Source organism: Anoplopoma fimbria, chromosome 23, assembly GCF_027596085.1.
Source record: "Anoplopoma fimbria isolate UVic2021 breed Golden Eagle Sablefish chromosome 23, Afim_UVic_2022, whole genome shotgun sequence".
In the NCBI taxonomy this organism is placed as follows: Eukaryota; Metazoa; Chordata; class Actinopteri; order Perciformes; family Anoplopomatidae; genus Anoplopoma; species Anoplopoma fimbria.
This window is the reverse complement of record NC_072471.1, coordinates 4,696,012-4,715,237: the sequence shown is the minus strand read 5'-3', so window position 1 is coordinate 4,715,237 and position 19,226 is coordinate 4,696,012. Positions and strand designations below refer to the sequence as shown.

Sequence of the window (19,226 nt, the reverse complement as noted above, 5' to 3'; positions counted from 1 at the left end):
GGATGTTTTTGAATGTGTTCTTTTTTTTTTATATTTTTTTTTTTTTTTAAAGCTACTGTGTGTAGGATTTGAAAATCAGCAACTTGAACGCCCTCAATGCTATAATCAATTAACACAGTGTGATATTGCAGACAGCATCAGATGCACAAGCTTAGTGCGATGCATTCTGATGCATACTGTTATTGGTTTTGTAAAACAGAAGCAAGATATGAACACGATTTTTTTTGTAGGAAAATATAAGGTTTTAGAAAGTAGCATTAAAATATACCAGTAAAATGTAAACTATTTAGTTCATGTTATATAAATTTAGTGAAAATATGTGTCATGAAATCTTTTTGTGTTAAGAAAAAGAGGGGAAAACTGTTAAACATGACGAAAAAAATGTTCATTGAGATGGAAGAAGAGTATTGAGGATTCTGAAAATCATGCATTGTTAAATGAGCTTCTAAATTGTATAAAATCAGAGGGTAATTATTTTTCATACAATCTGTGACTGGGGTGTAATGATAGCAATACGTGAGAGGCAAAAACTGTTGCTAGTGCAGTGTGGTGTGACATAAGGCAAAAACATCCACACAGAAAAGTGTAGGGTTCCTTTTATTTACATATAAAAACAGAAAAGTACAGCTGCACAAAGTGACAGTAAACTTCTTTTTACACAGTTGGTAGACTAAACACAGAAAGCATCTCAAGGCCTGCTGTTACGCCTAAATCTTTTTGACAGCTTACAAAAGAGAAATGATTACTTTTCATGGCAAACAAAGTAAAACAATAATCTTCATTTGTCCTCTTAATAATCTCTGAACATAACACATTTTGGGTGGATATCAGCTATTCTGTATTTTGTTGACCAACTCCCTATATTGTTGAATTCATAGCAGTGGTTACTACTTATAACATAAATATTTCTCTATCATACACATCTCACATGAATATCGAGACACTTACATTAGACAAACTACTTAGCGTTGGCTAAGAATCACAGTCTACTTCAGCATCATTTATGCATATTGAGTGTAACATGACAATACTAGGTGACATTTTGGTTACAGCACAAGTACAGTGACAACTTTTTATAGCATAGTTGACTCTTCCCTTTTTATTGATCATATCAGCAGAGTGATCACGTGTTTTGATATATAAATCTGTACAAATAATACCCTTATTGAGAAATCTATGAACAACCTATATACATAACACACATTTAGAAAGAGAGACTGTGAAATAGAAGTATTAACATAAAAAGTGACTTCTAAGCACACTGCTGTCTAATATACATCAAACAATAGAGATTTTGAACGGAAGAAAGGAAAAAACACATATGAAGGCCAGTTTATATCGAATATGTAGAACAGGTTAACAAAAGTAGAAATACTGCTGTAATAAAAATAACACTTTTAAGGAAAACGCATTGAGAAAAAGACAGCAACAGCATTTTTTCAGTCTTTTTTTTTCGACAGACAAAAATAGGCTAATTGTTGGTTTATTGCACCAGGCAACCGAGCATAATGCAAATAGCACCACAAGTTAACTGTACATACACATAGTAATTAATGGCTAAATAGTGGTGGGAAGAGAGACATGGGAGTCTTAAAAACGTTAAAATATAACACAAAATAAGATGTTTTTTAAAACTTGTATAGTCTTCTGTAAAAAAATAATTCTCACACAAGCTGTGATTCAAAGATTAAGAATATAATTGACTTTTTATTGACTGCCTTCATCTTCAAATGCCTTAATAATCATTTCCAAAAACAAGTTGAGAGTTTCAAATTGTATTTCATCTATGACAGAAGAGTTGGATGTCTGGCCGGGCTGATACTAGCTGATAAATACATAGGGGGGGTTCTGTTTCAAGCCATATAAAGAGTTTAGCTGCCTTTTGTCTTGCCATCATGGAGTTGCCATTGAAATTTTGTTTTACACAAATAAAGTATACAAAAAATAGTTTTCATTAACTTATTCACAACATATTTTTCACTTTATCCCTTTTTTTATTCACAAAAAAAAACAAAACAAAAAACTTACCGGCTTAGTTCCATTTGGACCGCTAAATGCACTTTAGTAAGAATTTTGAAAGTATCCAGCACTTTTTGTAGCTTACTGTCTGTGTACCACAAAGCAATACATCGGAGCTGTGTTCTTAGAAGTCAGAATCGGCATCCATAAGCTCCGCCTCCATTAAATTGGTCCTGGAGTGAATGGGTCCGTAGCCGGCCCTTCGTCCTGTGGGTACCCGAGCCACGTGGGCCAACCTCTCTGACAGCCCGTCGGTGAGATCCATCTCCCCCCGGTAGCGGGAAGGTCCACTGGGCTGCCAGGTGGAGGCTGAGGGGAGGCAGCGCGGGCCGATACCCAGATCCTCCGGGCGGTCGTTGAAGGGTGGGGGGTGGCTGCGGCCATAGTTGTACCGACTGCTCTGGTAAGATGGATAGGGACACCTCTCCTCACAGGACAGGATGTAGGAAGGTTGGATATCTGGGTAGGACCCTGGCAGGACTTCCTCCTCCAGCTTCTGCTGTTGCCTCTGATGCTCCCGCAGATTAGCGACCAGACTCGGGTGGGATGGCAATTTGGGCAAGCGAGGCACCGAGCTGCGGCCGAACTCGCGCTCGCGATAAGCTTGGTTGTCCACCGCTTCCTCCACGGGACGCACTTCCTTCTTCCTCTTCTTCTTCTTCTTTTTCCTCTTTATCATCTCTGGTGAGATCTCGGCCTCCACCATCCACAGCCTGTTCCTCTCCTCTGGGGGTGGCACTGTGAAGAAATAACAAAAAGTAAGATGGTGTTCAACAGTTCAAGGATAAAGAAAAAGGGCAAAAAAAAAAGATGGGAGGAAAATGTGATTTGAAATGCTCTTCATAAGTAAAGCAGTAGGTGTAATGGCCTCCAGCTCTCACCTGGTGTACCAGTAGGAGTAACGGAGATGTCCTGGGGCAGGATGGCACCTCGCCTGGCCACCATCTTGGTCACATGCTGCGCCCAGGCTGATGACATATCATTCGATGGCTCATTTAGCTCAAAATTGATTCCGGCTATGAACGAGAGAAGACAAAACCACAAACTCTCCGTTTACAACGGGGACAACTGAGGACAGCTTTAAACACTATATGGCTCCCCCAGCGTGTCTCTATAGCTCTGAGCTGCTCCAAGATAAACAAGCATGGCAGCCACAGCAGCCTCACAGTTTACATTAGCAGAGATGTGTCTTTCAGTTCTTAGCTACAGACATAACAGTTGTCCCTGACTGTGTAGCCTCTAAACCACACAAAAGCGAATGGAAACTCTTCTCAGGCCAAATTCGAAAAGAAAAATATAACCGTTTTTTTTTTTTACATTGGTACATATGGTGCCAAACCTGAATATATCTGCATGGCTACATACATCTAGGGATAAGTGAGAAACTATATTTTTGTATTTTGGGTGAAGCAGCCATATACTAAAAGGGTGAATTAATGAATAATATGCACACAAAAACCAGGCCAACATGAGGTATGATCTCCACTATAAATAATCTAAATTAGACTCCTTGCAGTTTCAGTTATTTACCACGAGGTGGAAGTATGCAAACATCACCAGACATGTCTTCAACTGTTTCATTCTTCACCCCAAGTAGAGGACAATGTAGAAAACCATGTCAAAAGTGTTTTATGTTCTCTGTATTAAAATGTACTGAATTTAACCAGTTTAGACTTAGTCAGGATGAATGATCTCCAGTGAAACACTCACCCACTGGTCCATCATGGGACACGGTGTGCATGCTGAAGGACAGCTCCTTCTCTGGGTCCTTGTGAAGTTCCTTCCTCAACGCAAATGCCTTGGCAATCATCTTGCTCTTCTTGATCCTCTTGGGTTCGTTGTCACTGCGGCCAATAATCCTGACACAGGAACAGAAGGCAGGTTCAGAAAGAGAGACACACTGACACTGTCTGATGATTAAAAAGACCCAATGGAGGATCAAACGTTTAACGCCACCGGCAGCCATGTGATACCGGGCAGGATGCCGATTTCCTCCACGTTCTTTTACGTCACTCTTGATGAGAAGGTCTTAAACCCACACTGAAAACAATAATTCCAAGAAGCTGAATTACTGTTTTTTTTTTTTTTCAAAGCCAGAAGGAAACTAATTCCTGTGAGTTAAATCCAAATCACAGTGAGCCCTTGTGAGTGCTGTTACAAAACCAAGGATTAACACTGTACACCCAAACGCACACACAGTGGACACACTGCTAGATTTTGACCAAATATATGCCTCCATACTTTTAAATACTAGGAGCAAATATCCATGTTTTCAAAAGACGTTTGTCAGGGAAATGTTTTCTACATGTTTGGGTGCAGAGAGATTAGACTTTTCCCACTTTATCATATCTTTAAAACCATATATGGACATGGCCAGGCATTTAGCCATGATAGCTATGAGAAGAGGCTGATGGAGAGGTTGGAAAAGCCAGAAACATAACAACAAACATGAAACACAATCTTCAGAATAAACATTTTTTACAACCATAGCCGCAGAAGCTTTCTATATTTTTAATGTTACATTTCACTTGGCTTACTTGCACCAGGTCCGTTTCCAGATGAGGATGGTGGCCTTGGTCCAGACCCAGGTACTCATAGCAATTCCCGTCCCAAACATAGAGAACAGGTTGATTTTCTCCACCATCAGGCTGGGCCGGTTCTTAATGGTGCATTCTGGGATTGGCTTGTTGGTCTGAGAAGCGATGGTCACGTTGGCTTCACACCTGTTGAGTTAAATCGCAGAGATGATAAGTCAATGCCTCGACCAATACTACATATGCCTCGCATAACTTCTATCCATATGACTGAGGTACATTCAAATGCTGGATCTGGTAAATAAGAAAGTCTTTCACATGTCGGGGCAGGAGAGAGCGGTTTACATTTCTGTGGCTAAATTAATTCCAATCCAGCCAGTGTCAACACGGTGTGTAATAGGGCTGCATTCACCGCTGCAGGCCGAGTGGTTACGCAGCGGTTTTTGAGTCACGACACAGCATCAGATTGTGGATTTCTGTGTGGAGAGTTTGCAGGTGTGCAGCAACAAACGTGCAGCAAACTTGAAGAAGAAATACAATGAAAACCTACAGCACGTATTCTCTGAAGCTCCTCTCCCATTCAGCCTGGTTGAAGAAGTCATAGAAGTGGCAGCCGAAGGTGATAAAAACAAAGCCAAAAGCGAGGAATCCAAAAATACCTGACAAGGAGAAAGAGAACAAATCACATGTGAGATACCAAACACTTCACTCCCAATATCATTCAAACAGAGAGGAAATGTACCTTAGAATATTATTATTTATTATATATTTTTTTACAAATTTTCCTCATTTCCAAAGACCTGGTGATCCATAAAAAATGTTCACGGTTTTGGTTTAGTGTGCCCAATAAAATGCTGCTACAGACTCTTAAAACATTTGTTTTCTTTACCTAAGACCCAGGTCTCAAAACTGATTAATACCAGGATGATTTTTGTGGCGTGAAATGTCACCAGATGAGAGAACATACCAAGTCTCAGCATCGTCTCGTTGATTTTGCTGGCAGCTTTCTCACTCAGCAGTCCTGGGTGGTTACTCTTAATGGAAAACAAAGTCATGACACCTAAAAGGAGAAATAAACAGAATCAGCACCCACTTCTTGTAACAAAGCTTGAAAGATTGGGATAGAAGCGTTATTTTACTAGAATGTCAAACAATCCTTTACCCCGAATGAGGAAGTAGCCTCCGACAACAAGCACCACTCCAATGGGGGCCAGCACAAACCCAGCACGGTATCTGTAGTTCTTATAGCCGACAAAACAGATCCCACTCACAGAGTCTCCATCCACCTGTGAGGAACAGAGTCACAAAACATGAGAAAATAACGTATCTTTAATAAACCATCTTTCTGTCTCGGAGTGTCAGACTGTTAGAGGTGAATGGCTCCCTACACACCTCAGCGATAGCCAGGATGGCCACAGTGAGGACGAATGGGATGGACCAGGTGACCATGTGGAAGTAGGAGGTTCTGCCAGACAGCGGCTGTTGCGTCGTGCCCAGAGCTTTGAAGGACGTGTGCCAGGCGTAGGTCAGCATGACGAACCAAATCACGCCCGACATCAGGGAGTAGTACACGATGATGAAGATGGTGACACACGACAGCGTCTCGGAAGACCTGTAGAGAACAGCCGAACATAAATTAGATTTTTAAGGATTACATTTCCTAGTTGGGAAGGATCTCTGATCTCACAACTGAGCGGTTGAAGACGTTCACGTACGACGGCTCGCCGAGTCGCATGGTGTTGTCGCTCTTGCACACAATCTCGTCCCGCGCTCCATCCAGGAACTGGGCCAGCCATCCGATGCTGCCCACGAAAAAACAGGCGTTGATGTAGAAGAGAATGACAGCCGGGTAGCGGTTGGAGTTCTTCCAGTCAGCAAGAAACGTTGCCTTAAAAACAGAGGACATTTTGAAAGTCAGAAGAGGAATATCTTAAGGAATATGAAGTTTGAAATCGCCATCCCACAAAAGGCAACACACAGAATGATGCAGTAAGGTCTCACCAGGGTGAAGAAGGTGCAGAGGAGGGTGATGGTGCCGAAGTAAGCGATGTAGGCGTGCATGTCGTTGTGCTCCTCCTGGGTGAACAGAGGGTTGTCACACTGGATACCGCAGCCCTCCACGTCCTTGTACCAACTGGACTGAATGTCTGTCTTCACCAGAGGAGCTTCACACTGGCCTGACATGTTGAACTTCAGCTTCTGCACCTCGTTCTGCACACAGAGGACACAAAGGTGAGCTTCTTGTTCAACCGGCGTACCCTGACCTCTGACCTCTGATCTGTGAAAAGACACTTTCCCCTTTTGGGAAATCAATAAAGTCTCAAGACAACATTACATAACAACGAAGCGTACCGAACAGCCAACAGGGAATTTGTCACACTTGAGGAAGCTGGGCCAGCCTCTCTCCTGGTCTACGATGCTGCATGGTTGACGTGTAGCCAAACACAGGCTCTGACTGGGCAGCTCCACCCGACCGTTCTCACATTTGGGCATGTAGACGGCACAGAGCAAAGGCTGGATGACGGACCAACAGCGAGGAGCGTTACGCAGACCTAGGACAGGAGAAACAGTCTTAAAACATCCTGAAACATTCAAGGTAGACATGAGAGAGGTGAGAGACAGTATAATCATAATACTAGAGATGTGCACATGCAGATGAATAGAAGTTATGACAGGGACGAGCAAAAACATAGACCAGTCAATTTGATTATAAATGACTGACCGACCGTGGTCATCTTCAGTCACATCATCTAACTTATAATTGTGGAACAGCAATTTTTTAAACTATGATTAGTCGATCAGCCAAGATGTCAAAAACTTGCTGATTCCAGCTGCACAGATGTGAGGATGCTAGTGTTTATTTGTCATATAAGTTAATAATATTGTTAGTCAGACAAAACAAGCAATTTGAAGACCTAACACTCGGCTCTAATTTTGTAGAAGAAATTGATGAATCGAGAAAATAATCTGCTGATAATTCAGACAATCAGTGGTTGCTGCCCTATTTTGAACAATCACAATTGTCATATAGACAGAATGAAACCTTTGAAGTGTGATGAAATGTGTGTAATATGAATAGAATCCATCTCTGAGGATTCCTGGACATCTTGTATCTGTGCAGAGTAAACAATATTTGCAACTGGCTCCATTTTAAGATCCGGCATAATACGGAAACGTCTGCTGTAAATTGTTATTATTGTAGAATGAACCATTTCTAACAATGCAGAATAAGGCTCCTCATCCAGCGTGGGGAGGGGAGCCCTTGACCCCTGAGAGGCAGTGACCTGGGCCTGACAGATCATTAGTAAGTGCTTATCAATGTGAAGCAGAATATCTAAAAACCTTTTATCAGTGAAAGTATCCTATTGTTTGGCTCCTAACACCTATGAGTGATTCCTTTTGTTGCCTTTAATGGCTTTTAACCCTTCATTTCCTGCTGAGGCTCTCTTCCCACCTCTAGCCTCCATCACAGCCCATTGTCAAACCAATTAACATTATTAACACATATATACAATGCAAACAATACTGATATATATATATATTTATATATGTATATGTGTGTGTGTGTGTGTGTGTGTGTGTGTGTGTGTGTGTGTGTGTGTGTGTGTGTGTGTGTAGTGAAACTTATCCTATTGCTTAAATACTTATTTATTAGGCTGCAACCATGAACACCAAGCTCTAACTTGTATTTGATAAAGGTTATAGTGGAATTAGTTATTAAGAATCACTTTTACAATACATAAATAAAGACAATATTCATAATAGTGTCACAGTGTTTTTGATATTGTATCTACTATGGTACAGGTTAACGCCTGGGGTTCACCCTCCCTCTACAGTGGTACTACTCTTCTTCTATGATCTTTAATATAAATGAGATAGATCACATCTAGACTAGTCATTGGAGCCCTTAATTCTCACCGGACCACATGGTCAACTTCTCAAAAGCCTCCTCTTGGGTGCTGGAGTCCTCTGCCAGGATCAGAGAAGTGTGTGTGTACGGCAAAGGCGACCCCAGACATGTGTTGTATTTCAGTGCCTCGCAAGTTGAGGTTTTCTTGCAGTGGTCCTCAAATGTAGTCCCGTTTGGAGACAACACCGCCCCGGAGCCTGAAAGCCAGGCTGCCCAGACGCACAGCATCGCGTAAAATCCAACAATGGGGCTCCGACCCTGGGAAGACATCTTGGGAGAAGAGAGGTTCAACTGTGCAAAACAAAAAAGAAAAGAAAAAAGAGACTTGGATTCTAGTCACTTCTCCTGTTTCTAAAGAAACAAGGAGGAAGCTTTCTTCATCAGATGTCTAATACGTGTCCACGGTGAGAGGAACTTCAGGGGCGCAACAAAGTTTTCTCGCAGTTCTCCAAAACTTTTCTGTTCTGCGCGTCTCGTCCGGTCCTCGCTGGATCCTTTTCCAATTCCTTCATTATCCAAAAATCCGATCAGCTCCAAATGCAATGTATCCTCAGTGCAAGAACAAAGCGCATCGTCTATTCACAACCCCAATGTTTCATCAGAAGCATTTAGGCTGAGTAGTATTAAATTAAAAAAAAAAAAGACATCAGGCCGAGAAAAGTTGCAGATTCGCCCTCCCCCCACTTCCAAAAAAAAAGAAACTTGCCATGAAACAGTCTGGATGTCTGTAATAGGATCTGTAGTTCAGACGGACCACCCCTTTCCCCTCAGCCCCCCTCTCTGTGCTGCCAGAGAGATCAGATGATACATTTATCCTACATTTCTTCACATGGAGTGTCTGATGAGAAGTTTCTGTTGTGATCGGGAGTTTGCAGCTCAGTGTCTGGATGTTTTTTTTTTTTTCTTGTCTCTGGTATGCACATGGTGGGGAAGAGCCCGAGCAACAAAACCTCCCCTCCCATCCCCCTCTGCAAGTGGAAGAATGTGCCTTATGGCAGGCCTTCTCAACAAAGTTTCTCTTCTTCAAAGACCCCCAAAACAACATGGACCCCCATCTGACATGTTTACTGTCATGTGAGAGGGATTTGTAGTTTGTGCTGAATCATAGGATCTCATACAACATGTCTCCTGTGCTTAACTTCAAGGGAGTGAAGCTTAAATGTTTCTCACTTTATAATATTATATCTTATATATATATATCGTATAATTAAGGACCCCAGGTTGTGCTCAAACCGTCAGAGGACTACTGGAGTACCAGATCAATATACAGAGGTCATAATACAGCAGTCAATAATAACAGGATATCTAAATAGAATGAAATAAAATAAATACAAATTCCAGACAAAGGGAAAGAGATGACGTTAAAGAGCAATACACATTATATACAACACAAAAACCTGAGACTGTTTAAATTAATTGAACTATTCATGCAACAACCAGAAATAAATGTATTACATATAATATAAATATAGGTAAACAAAGTAGATACACAGATGTATATCATATTATGGGCAATGATACACACATATTTTACATAATAATACATTATTTTTGAAAGAACACTGTGATATATCCATACAACATACAGATACTGTACATGTTGTCAAATCTGCATTGATGTTGTTCCCTTCACTTTTTAGTGAAACTACATTTTTGACATAAGAGATGCTATTAAACAGATGTAAGATGTTTTTTTTTAACATTTATAAATGTCTTCTTTTGTGTCTTTTTGCCTTGGACCACAAAATAATAAGCGGTTTCAGTAACCTGGTCCTGATTTCTGGAGAGAGATATTGCTGGTGAGTTTTTTAAATGTATTATTTTAGTGCTTTGAGTGCTACAAGCCGAGTGCATAGTAGTACCGTTACATTAGAGAGAAGGCAGACATCTCTATGGCCAATATCTCCAAAACTAGGCCACATGTTTATATGGCAGGAGTGTGCATGTTAGTAGTTATCTGAGGAAGCGAGTGGAGGGAAACAGATTATAACTCAATATTACATTGAGTCAGTTTCCTCTGGGACCTTCATAATGACCTGGGCTTCTTCTAGTGGTTAAGGTGGCTGCGAGAATATTCAAAAAACAAGAACAAGTGCTTAAAATAAAATATTAATGCACATAAAAACCCAATTTCAAACATAGCTACACAATCTTCTCCTGCTTTGAGTTTATTTTAATGTGTTTGAATAAGCGAGGACATCTCTAAATCTCAACCACGGTGCTGTTGTTATCGCATTAATTGGGCAGTGCACTTGTGGTATTTGCATGGCTGTAGATGCTTTGTTTCTCTCCTGGTGTTCTGAGAGTAAAACTGGGTTAACTCTGGTTCCTCCTCTCTCTCTCTCTGTGTGTGTGTGTGTGTGTGTGTGTGTGTGTGTGTGTGTGTGTGTGTGTGTGTGTGTGTGTGTGTGTGTGTGTCTGGGCCTCCATGAAACCCACAGCAACATGGCCGCCTGAATGAGTCAGAGGCAAAAACCAGGGACCACACACAGAGCAGTGGAGCTTAGGCCAACACACACACACACCCACACAAACTCACTCTCTCTCTCTCACTCACACACACACACACACACACACACACACAAACAAACACCAAATCACCTGTGCCTTTCCAAATTGTGAAGCATCAGTTTAGTGATAAAAGTAGATTTTGCTACATGCTGATGGGGAAATCACCCAGTAAGGGGAGTCACTACAGCTTTAAACTAACACAGAAATATCATGTTTAGATTGTGGACGTGCGTCAAAGGCTGTTAAACATGCAGGTCTGTTTCTGCTCACAAAGATTACAAGCATCAGGTTTCAGGGTGAAAATGCCTCGCAACTCAGCTTTTCATTCGTCAGGCAGAGAAACAGGGTTGAGGCGAGAGGTCATGTTGGTTTATGCTTTTTCACAGTTACATTAAACCTTTTTTCTAGAGCTACTCTGGACAAAGAAGGACAAAGTCTCCAGTTAAAGGATAGCTCTTCGTTTGAAAGAACCTAAACAATTTGCCTAAATTCATAACATGATGAAAAGAAATATAAAAAACTGAAATTTAAAGCTGTGGATGATTTTTTTCACTTAACATTAAGGCCACATTGAATTCAAATCCGAACAAAAACCTTGAAATACAGCTACACTTTCCGTTGCTGTCAGAGCAAATCAAGCTTTAATTGGTGGTGTATCAAGACAAAAGAGAGGGTGAGATTCATTTTTTGTGTTTTAGTTCCAAGTACTTTTTTTTTTTCTTTCCTCAGTCAGAGAACCTCAACCACTGTCCATTGGTCACAAAATACAAACTTGGCCCGTTCTAGTGACCACATCAACAAAACAACTCTAGAGCACCTCAGGCATTCACACCACTGTTTTCTTTAGTGGGAAATTGGGAATTCCCCACTTGACCATTATTACAAAAGAAAAAGCAAGAGTTGAGAACATGATATCATCCACAGCATATGTAAAGAATACGAACTTTGTTCAAAGCCTTTGGGGTTTGGCAAACAAAATATTATTATGGCAAACAAAATATTATTATGGCAGCATATTGAGACAAAATACAGCAGCTCTGCAGCCATGCAGGCTGTCATCTGGCTAAAACGTAAGAAGAAATGGCCTCATGTGCAGTGTCAGGGCAAGGCAGCCTGACATGGCCATTTTGTTATGGCGAATCAGACCATGGGGCCAAATGAATCCTTACAAAACATTATATAAAAAGGTCATTATATTGTTTGAATTTTACTTTTTTAGAACAAAGATAAATGGCAGTTCTTGGGCCCAGAGGTAAATACTTTTTATGCACATAAAAAAGCTTGTGAAAAGTTTAAAAACAACATACCAACTAGCATATGTGCCTGTTTTATCCACCAGAATGTATAAAGCAGGCTGGACAATTTTGTACACAGTGTTTCAACAACACATTATATTAGGGTACACATTACAATTACAATAATAAAAACATCAACCAAATATCAGACGCATCTCACAGACACTAGCAGCCATAAGCAACATCACTGACCAGGCATAAGACTGACATTCCTTTATTACATTTAAAAATCTATAAAATCTATATATGTAAGAAAATGCATGTCCCTTTTTGGGTAGTTTATATTTGCCCCATCATGGGTAATGTTGAAACAATGAAAATACATATGCATCAACTCCCACTCCTGTTTGGTTTCTTTGACAAAAACAATGAATTGTAATAGATTACACTGATTGCAGGTCTAAAGTGAAGGTCAATATGACCCTGACCACCAAATACCCTCCTCAAGAAATGTCTATAGTTTGGTAAATTCAAGCATGGTCTATGTCCAGTAGGTGGCAACAGAGTCCTGTTTCTCCATACATTTCTTTTGACCTCCACTTCCATGGCAAGTATTTGAAAGCACATTATTTGTAAGGCCACATGCTGTAAGTCCAAGAGCAATGGTACTGAATGCTAAATACAGGCAGAGATGACTGGGTTCTTCAGAAGCTTCGCGGATCCCTGCTAACTGTCACCGTTTCTCTGCCGCTGCTCATCAGAGTCTGGTCTGATCCGGTCTGGATCAGCTCCACGGGTCGGAGCGGTGCTTGAGGTTGTAGTTCTGGAGCTCGATCTGGTCTTTGATCTGGTTGATCATAATCTGAGACAAGAGGAGCCCAACAAGCTGCAGAAGAGAAAAACACAAAAAGAGGGCTCACCATCTTAGCTTGAGTTGTGTGTGTGTGTGTGTGTGTGTGTGTGTGTGTGTGTGTGTGTGTGTGTGTGTGTGTGTGTGTGTGTGTGTGTGTGTGTGTGTGTGTGCTGTGCACCGTATCCTACCTGTGGTATGGCCAGTCCCAGGGCGATGCCTCCCAGTAGGAACAGGTTACTGTGGATCCAGTTCACCAGTTTGTCTATGCAGCCATTGGTGTAGATGTGGTCTGATGCTTGAACATACTCTAATTCCTGCATGCCCTGGCCACACATGGTGTTGATAACATGCTGCTCACATACAAATACAGTTAAAAGACAAACGTATTAAGAAACATTCACAAAATACATCAAACACCCATCAGGAGAGGTTTGTAAAGAAGGTGACCTCGTCTTTGGGTAGGATACAGCAGGAGAAGGGCACAGAGCAGCGTTCTCTGCTGGGGTTGTCCTGCTTGCAGTTGAAGTACATGTTCTGGGACCAGTCCGTGTACGTCACACCACCACAGCAGCCAAACTGAAGACACAAACGATGATTTGAGACGGAAGAATAAGAAGACGTATTCATCTATTATCTGTGTATTTACTGTTGATGATGACGGTCCGTATTTGGATTAGATCCTTACCTCTTTCTGACCAAAGTCAATGAGGTTTTGCAGATCGATGTCCTCTCGGTAGTGGACAATGGTGTTATTGATCATCAATGTCACTCTATTCCGAGCCTTGGCAGAGTATGAAAACAAATGCAAGTGATGTTATATAATTAAATCGAAAGTTTAACATCTGCAACAAGTCCGCCAATAACCAATATATGTGAAGTAAGTAAGTTTTTTTTTTGCTCCCATTTCTCACCAGTTGAAATAAAGATTGGTAACAATTTTTTTCATGCCACTATAAAACATAAAGCCTTTGTTAGGTATGCTGAATTATGGCTTTCACACCAGGGCTACGGATTTGGATTTTTTGGGATTCATCCGGGAAGAGAAAACTTCTCCAAAATGCCAGACGCTATGTGAGGTGAGCATTTGTCCACTCAAGTGGGTTACGATGACAGACTGAGGTCAAAGTGACCCTGCTGAGGACGACGGGCACACAGATGAGCTTCCATGAGATGGTTTCTGTCAGTTTGAACAGAAATGTGTTGTTTTTTGCAAACTAACTGTTGCATCAGCTGTCTGGGTGGCCTCAGACAGGCTTGCAGGTGAAGAAGACAGATGTGGAGATCCTGGACCCGCATAGTTACACTTGGTCTGTCTTGTGATGCCACTTCCACATTTTCAAGATATTTTATGTCAACTTGTGTTAAAATGGGAGTGAAAATCAAAAGTGTTTATATTTCTGTTCGGTGTAGTAGCAGTTTGATAACAAATATGATAATCCCAATAAACCAAATTTTCTATGGCTGTAAAACATCAGAACTTATTCTCAAAATTCTCATTTCTAACAAACAAAATCCCATTTAGTAACCCTTTCTGTGAGTGAGCTCTGCTGTTCATTTCTCAAATTCTTTCAAATGTTGCAGCAGTTACAGACAAAGCCCAGAAGAGGACAGTGTTTCACCAATCTTCACTTTTAGAAAAGGACAAATAAAGCCAAGTCCACCCCATGAAGGAATCAATAAACATATCTACTGACTTTTTTCAAGGTGCATCAGTGTTATTGTAAAGTTGTGGCTTCTCACTGATGAGATACCATTTGTATGATTATTGATCAACGTTTTTAAATAAATTGGGAACGTGGAAAAACATACATTTCTGCATAAATGACTCTGATAGAGAACCCCTTCCACATTATTTCATTACCTTATCAGAGAAGACGAAGCCCAGTATCCCAGCAGTCAGCTGGAGCATGAAGATCACTGTCAGACAGATACAGAACTGCGAGGAGGAAAGAGAGAGGGATGTTTACAGCACTGTGAAACTAATCTGTTTTGGATTAATTCTTTAGATGACAGATTCCATGAAACCCTGCGTCTCCATGCAAACTCAGCTGTTACTCGTTACTTCCCGTACTTGGCGAAAACATGCAGAAAAAAAAAAATCAATAATCCTAAAAGCAAGAATTTACGATAAGCTAGTCAACTAAAGACTGATGTGAAATTGATTTTGTTTCAACTTTTTGAGTGATTATAAAAGTGCAAATACCGTACATACAGCAGCATGTCATACAGCACGTCTCTCTCTCTGTTGTACTGTTAAAACGTCATCTTTAGAGGATACATTGAAGCCTGGCAGTTAAAAAAAAATCCTGACTTACTGTCTGCAGAAGGCAGATGTTTTCTCTCAGGGAGCCCACGCAGCCACAGAAGGTGATGATGAACATGAGGAACCCCACGACCATCAGCATTATAGCGGGGTCCACTGCCAGACATGCGAGAGCTGCCTCTGAAAAGAGGAAGAGAAGAAGAAGGTTTAAAGAGCAATGTGATAAAGCAACTCTCTTTTTCTTGTAACAAAATAATTATTAATCTCGAACAGTTAAAGCGGAATCATCTGTGGAAGTGTTTGTTTAGCTCTGCCAGTATCTATAATGTTAGAAATACATTTCCTTTGTTAATCTTGAACAATACAGATGTGGATGCTGTTTTCCTCACTGTGTTGTTTAGTGAAAGCAGTGGCACTAAGCCTAAAGATGTGTCCTGACATGCAGTACTCCCACCGTCTCCCTATAAACATGAGGAAAGACTGTATGCTCAATCACTGAAGGATCATTTACCTGCATGTTTCATCATGCGGGCGTAAACGCCAATGGCCACCATCACCAGCGAGATTATCTAAAAACAAAAAGAAAAAAGAATTATTTACATTTAGTGCATCTTAAAATATTATGAATGGGGCATAAGAAGGAGATCCCACACGGCTCAGTAGGTGAAGAACCATTTCTATGTCCATACTTGTCCAAGGAGTGGCACCACCAGGCATATATGAGTCATATAAACATGGCTGTACTGGTAGAATAAAAGCACATTTTCCAAAAAAATACACTATATTCTGTATGCTTCTTTTAGTGTCAGTGCTCCAAGTGGAATCAGTGTTTAACTAAAGGGGCCAAGGCCTTGGAAATGTAGATTCTGCCGTCCACTCTGCTTCCATTTGACTAAATCGACCTGGCAGCAATCTGTACCTTTCTCTAAAATATAAAGAGCCTTTCACTCAGCGCTCCTCTGTCAGCCCAGAATAATAGGGAGGCCTCACAAACACTCTTCCCTCCCTGAATGAAATGGATCCAGTTACTAAAGACACTAAACTAAAACCTTCTTGCGGTGGGAGGGCAACGCTAGATTTATTCTGCTCCTTTTGTAAAGGTTTAGTTTCACAGTAAATAAACCAGACACCTGAAGCAAACAGGTTTTTAATGTATTTTGTCATTGTATTAGCTGAATAAATGTTAATAAAGTTTTTTTTTTTTTAAACAGCTGTTTACCAGGTTTATAACAGACTATGAACATTACATTACATGAAAACAACCATGCATTTGCAGTTATCTTTGGTGTGTCCTACACAGACCCAAACGCAGCCAGAGGCAACAGAAATGACAACACATTCCACATTCCAAGAGTTTCAAGTTTTTACAAAGCCTTTTCCTGTTTGTGCACGGCCAGAAGTCATGAGCACGGCTGACACAGTCATACAGGTGTGTTTAAGAGACACTGTTGAAATGCAGAAGTAAATGGATAAATGAAAACTCGACGGACTTTATGGTGTTTCCGCGTGTAAAGAAGCTGAAAACTTTCATCTTTTTGTTCGTTCATTTTCTCAATAAATATTGACTATGTTTTAACTACTTTAGTGCTCACTGTTTGCATATTTGCTCAAACAGCAACAAAAAAAAAGTCTCCACTAAACCCCAACAAGATTAATCTGCAACCTCAGATCTGCTTTAAAAATGTTTTTAAGCCAGAAATCTCCTTATGTTACAGTCCCTGAGCACCTGACACTGGAACCCACCGATATGAACTTTGGTTTGTTAACAATCCACTGCCGAGCTTTGCTGTTACTTTTAACTAAAATGAATCAATAAAGGGTTGTGTTCTCAGGCAGCTGCGTAGGTCATGAAAGGATCTAGCCTGAAATGCAGTCACTGCAGTTGTGTTGATTGAGTGCAGGTGTTTTAAACAGTGTTGTGGTTGAGATGACAACAATGTGTTCAGGTTCCGAGCTCAAAATCCCCTCAGACAAATTCTAATAAACCACAATAGACTTCTTCTGAATTGAAAAGTAAGAATGAAACTGTGTGTGTGTGTGTGTGTGTGTGTGTGTGTGTGTGTGTGTGTGTGTGTGTGTGTGTGTGTGTGTGTGTCAGCTTTACTTATTAACTTCCCTTCTCCTTTTTTTGACACTGTTTCACTTTTTGTAAAACAGCAGAGTAAATGAACAACTATCTCAAATAAAGCAGTGGATGCTCAGCAGAGATCATCTCACAGGTTAAACACAGGTTAGAAACACAGCAGCTCTGACATAGATAAAAAAAAAATTTGAACAAGTAGTTTCACTTCAGCCACCAGGAACTGAAATGTGATTTGCCAGGAAACATAATGATTAACCTGCGCACTGAGAAGAGTAAATAAAGGTGACCACGGTCTTTGTGTTTAACAGAATTAAGAAAAAACACTCACCCAAAATATAAAATTAAACAAGAACAGTAGGTACTTGACAACCGGACTGACAAAGGAGTAGTCCTCGTCTGATCCAGGTGCGCCTCTGCGGCCCCGCATGGTGACAATGATCCGAGAAGCAGAAGCAGAGACTGACAGGTTTCTGCTGATGCGTCCAGTCACAGTGAGAGGTTACATCACTCCGCCCTCACCGTCTGGCCCCCTCTACTGGAATGAAGTTAAATATGAAAGACAAATGAATGAAACTAAATTATGACAAAACTTGAATATATTAATAAAGAGTAAATGTCCATGACCAATATGACTTGAAAGTTAAATTATACTGTATCAAATTCAGCAACTTCAAGGTTACACTAAGTGACTAGTTTTAATTGGGATTGATAGCAGACCACCTCAGAGAATATCAGGAATTTCTGATGTTGAATTTCAGAATAAAAGCCCTTTAAAAAAATCTAAATCATGAGCTAACTTCCCTCTTATTTCGGATTTGAATTAAAAAGATTAAAAAGTCTATAGTTACAAACTAATTTCACTTCAGAGTGATAGCAGACAACCTCAGAGTATCACTCAGTAAGATTCAGGACATTCGGATGTTGAATTTCAGAATTAAAGCCCATCAAATCCCATTTATGAGGCAATTTATCTTTAATTTCACATTAGATTTAAAAAGGAAATGGTCTGAAGTTACAAAATAATTTCACTTCAGATAGATAGCAAACATCCTGAGAGTGTCACTCAGTGAGAATCAGGACATTCTGATGTTGAATTTCAAAATGAAAGCCCTTTAAAAATCTAAACCTCAAATCCCATTTATGAGGCAAGTTATCTCTAATTTCAGATTAGATTTGAAAGGAATTTGTCAATAGTTACAAACTAATTTCATTTTAGATAGATAGCAGACAATCTCAGAGTGTCATTCAGAGAGAATCAGGACATTCTGATGTAGGATTTCAAAATTAAAGCCCTTTAAAATCAAATTCATAAACTAACCTCAAATCCCATTTATGAGGCAATTTATAATTTCATTAGATTTCACAAAGATTTAAAAGTTAAATTGATCCAGATTTCATCCTCTCCTGTGATGAAAGCAGAGCAGTGGGTGTGATGTTGAATTTCTGATGAGTCCTCTTAAAATGCCATAGGGCTCAAATCCCATTTATGAGGCAATTTATCTCTAGTTTCACAATAGATTTAAAAGGAAATTGTCCAGCTCATCCTCTCCTGTGATGAAAGCAAAGTGGGTGTGATTACCTGTTTTAAATAGTTTTATATTTATATATATGTATATGCTTATATATATATATATATATACAAACTCTGTAACTCTGTGTGTTCTCTCTGGCGCTATCGTCACGTCTTGCATGATTCTTCTTTTCCATGTCATGTGTTGGCACTGGACTTTTTAATCATGTTTGGCCTTGTCTTGTGAAATGCTGGATCCATTTTACAAAATAAGAGTCTCCTATTAAATTCAGAATTTTTCTGTACAA

General features: G+C 40.3%; 2 protein-coding genes across 2 annotated transcripts; both read right to left on the bottom strand.

Annotated features, from left to right (window-relative positions):
* Positions 1–591: 591 nt before the first annotated feature.
* Positions 592–9,417, bottom strand: smo (smoothened, frizzled class receptor). Its single transcript, XM_054624468.1, has 12 exons — positions 8,472–9,417; positions 6,906–7,105; positions 6,555–6,764; positions 6,269–6,441; positions 5,946–6,165; positions 5,716–5,839; positions 5,521–5,613; positions 5,104–5,212; positions 4,557–4,742; positions 3,730–3,878; positions 2,901–3,035; positions 592–2,757 (listed from the first exon to the last, which is right to left on the bottom strand). The coding sequence occupies exons 1-12, from the start codon at positions 8,731–8,733 to the stop codon at positions 2,144–2,146; spliced, it is 2,475 nt and encodes an 824-aa protein (XP_054480443.1). The 5' UTR covers positions 8,734–9,417; the 3' UTR covers positions 592–2,143.
* Positions 9,418–12,467: 3,050 nt separating this feature from the next.
* tspan33a (tetraspanin 33a) lies at positions 12,468–17,904 on the bottom strand. The gene is made up of 8 exons (XM_054624469.1): positions 17,737–17,904; positions 15,837–15,894; positions 15,378–15,505; positions 14,924–14,998; positions 13,748–13,843; positions 13,510–13,638; positions 13,251–13,412; positions 12,468–13,095 (listed from the first exon to the last, which is right to left on the bottom strand). The coding sequence occupies exons 1-8, from the start codon at positions 17,833–17,835 to the stop codon at positions 12,994–12,996; spliced, it is 849 nt and encodes a 282-aa protein (XP_054480444.1). The 5' UTR covers positions 17,836–17,904; the 3' UTR covers positions 12,468–12,993.
* Positions 17,905–19,226: the final 1,322 nt, after the last annotated feature.

Coding starts and splice junctions, on each gene's coding strand:
- smo (XM_054624468.1), bottom strand. CDS start 8,733: ATGTCTTCCCAGGGTCGGAGCCCCATTGTTGGATTTTACGCGATGCTG. Junction 7,106..8,471: donor GAAGTTGACCATGTGGTCCG/GTGAGAATTAAG, acceptor CTCCTGTCCTAG/GTCTGCGTAACGCTCCTCGC. Junction 5,840..5,945: donor CCATCCTGGCTATCGCTGAG/GTGTGTAGGGAG, acceptor TGTTCCTCACAG/GTGGATGGAGACTCTGTGAG.
- tspan33a (XM_054624469.1), bottom strand. CDS start 17,835: ATGCGGGGCCGCAGAGGCGCACCTGGATCAGACGAGGACTACTCCTTT. Junction 15,895..17,736: donor TGTTTAATTTTATATTTTGG/GTGAGTGTTTTT, acceptor TTTTGTTTTTAG/ATAATCTCGCTGGTGATGGT. Junction 14,999..15,377: donor ACATCTGCCTTCTGCAGACA/GTAAGTCAGGAT, acceptor TCCTCCTCGCAG/TTCTGTATCTGTCTGACAGT.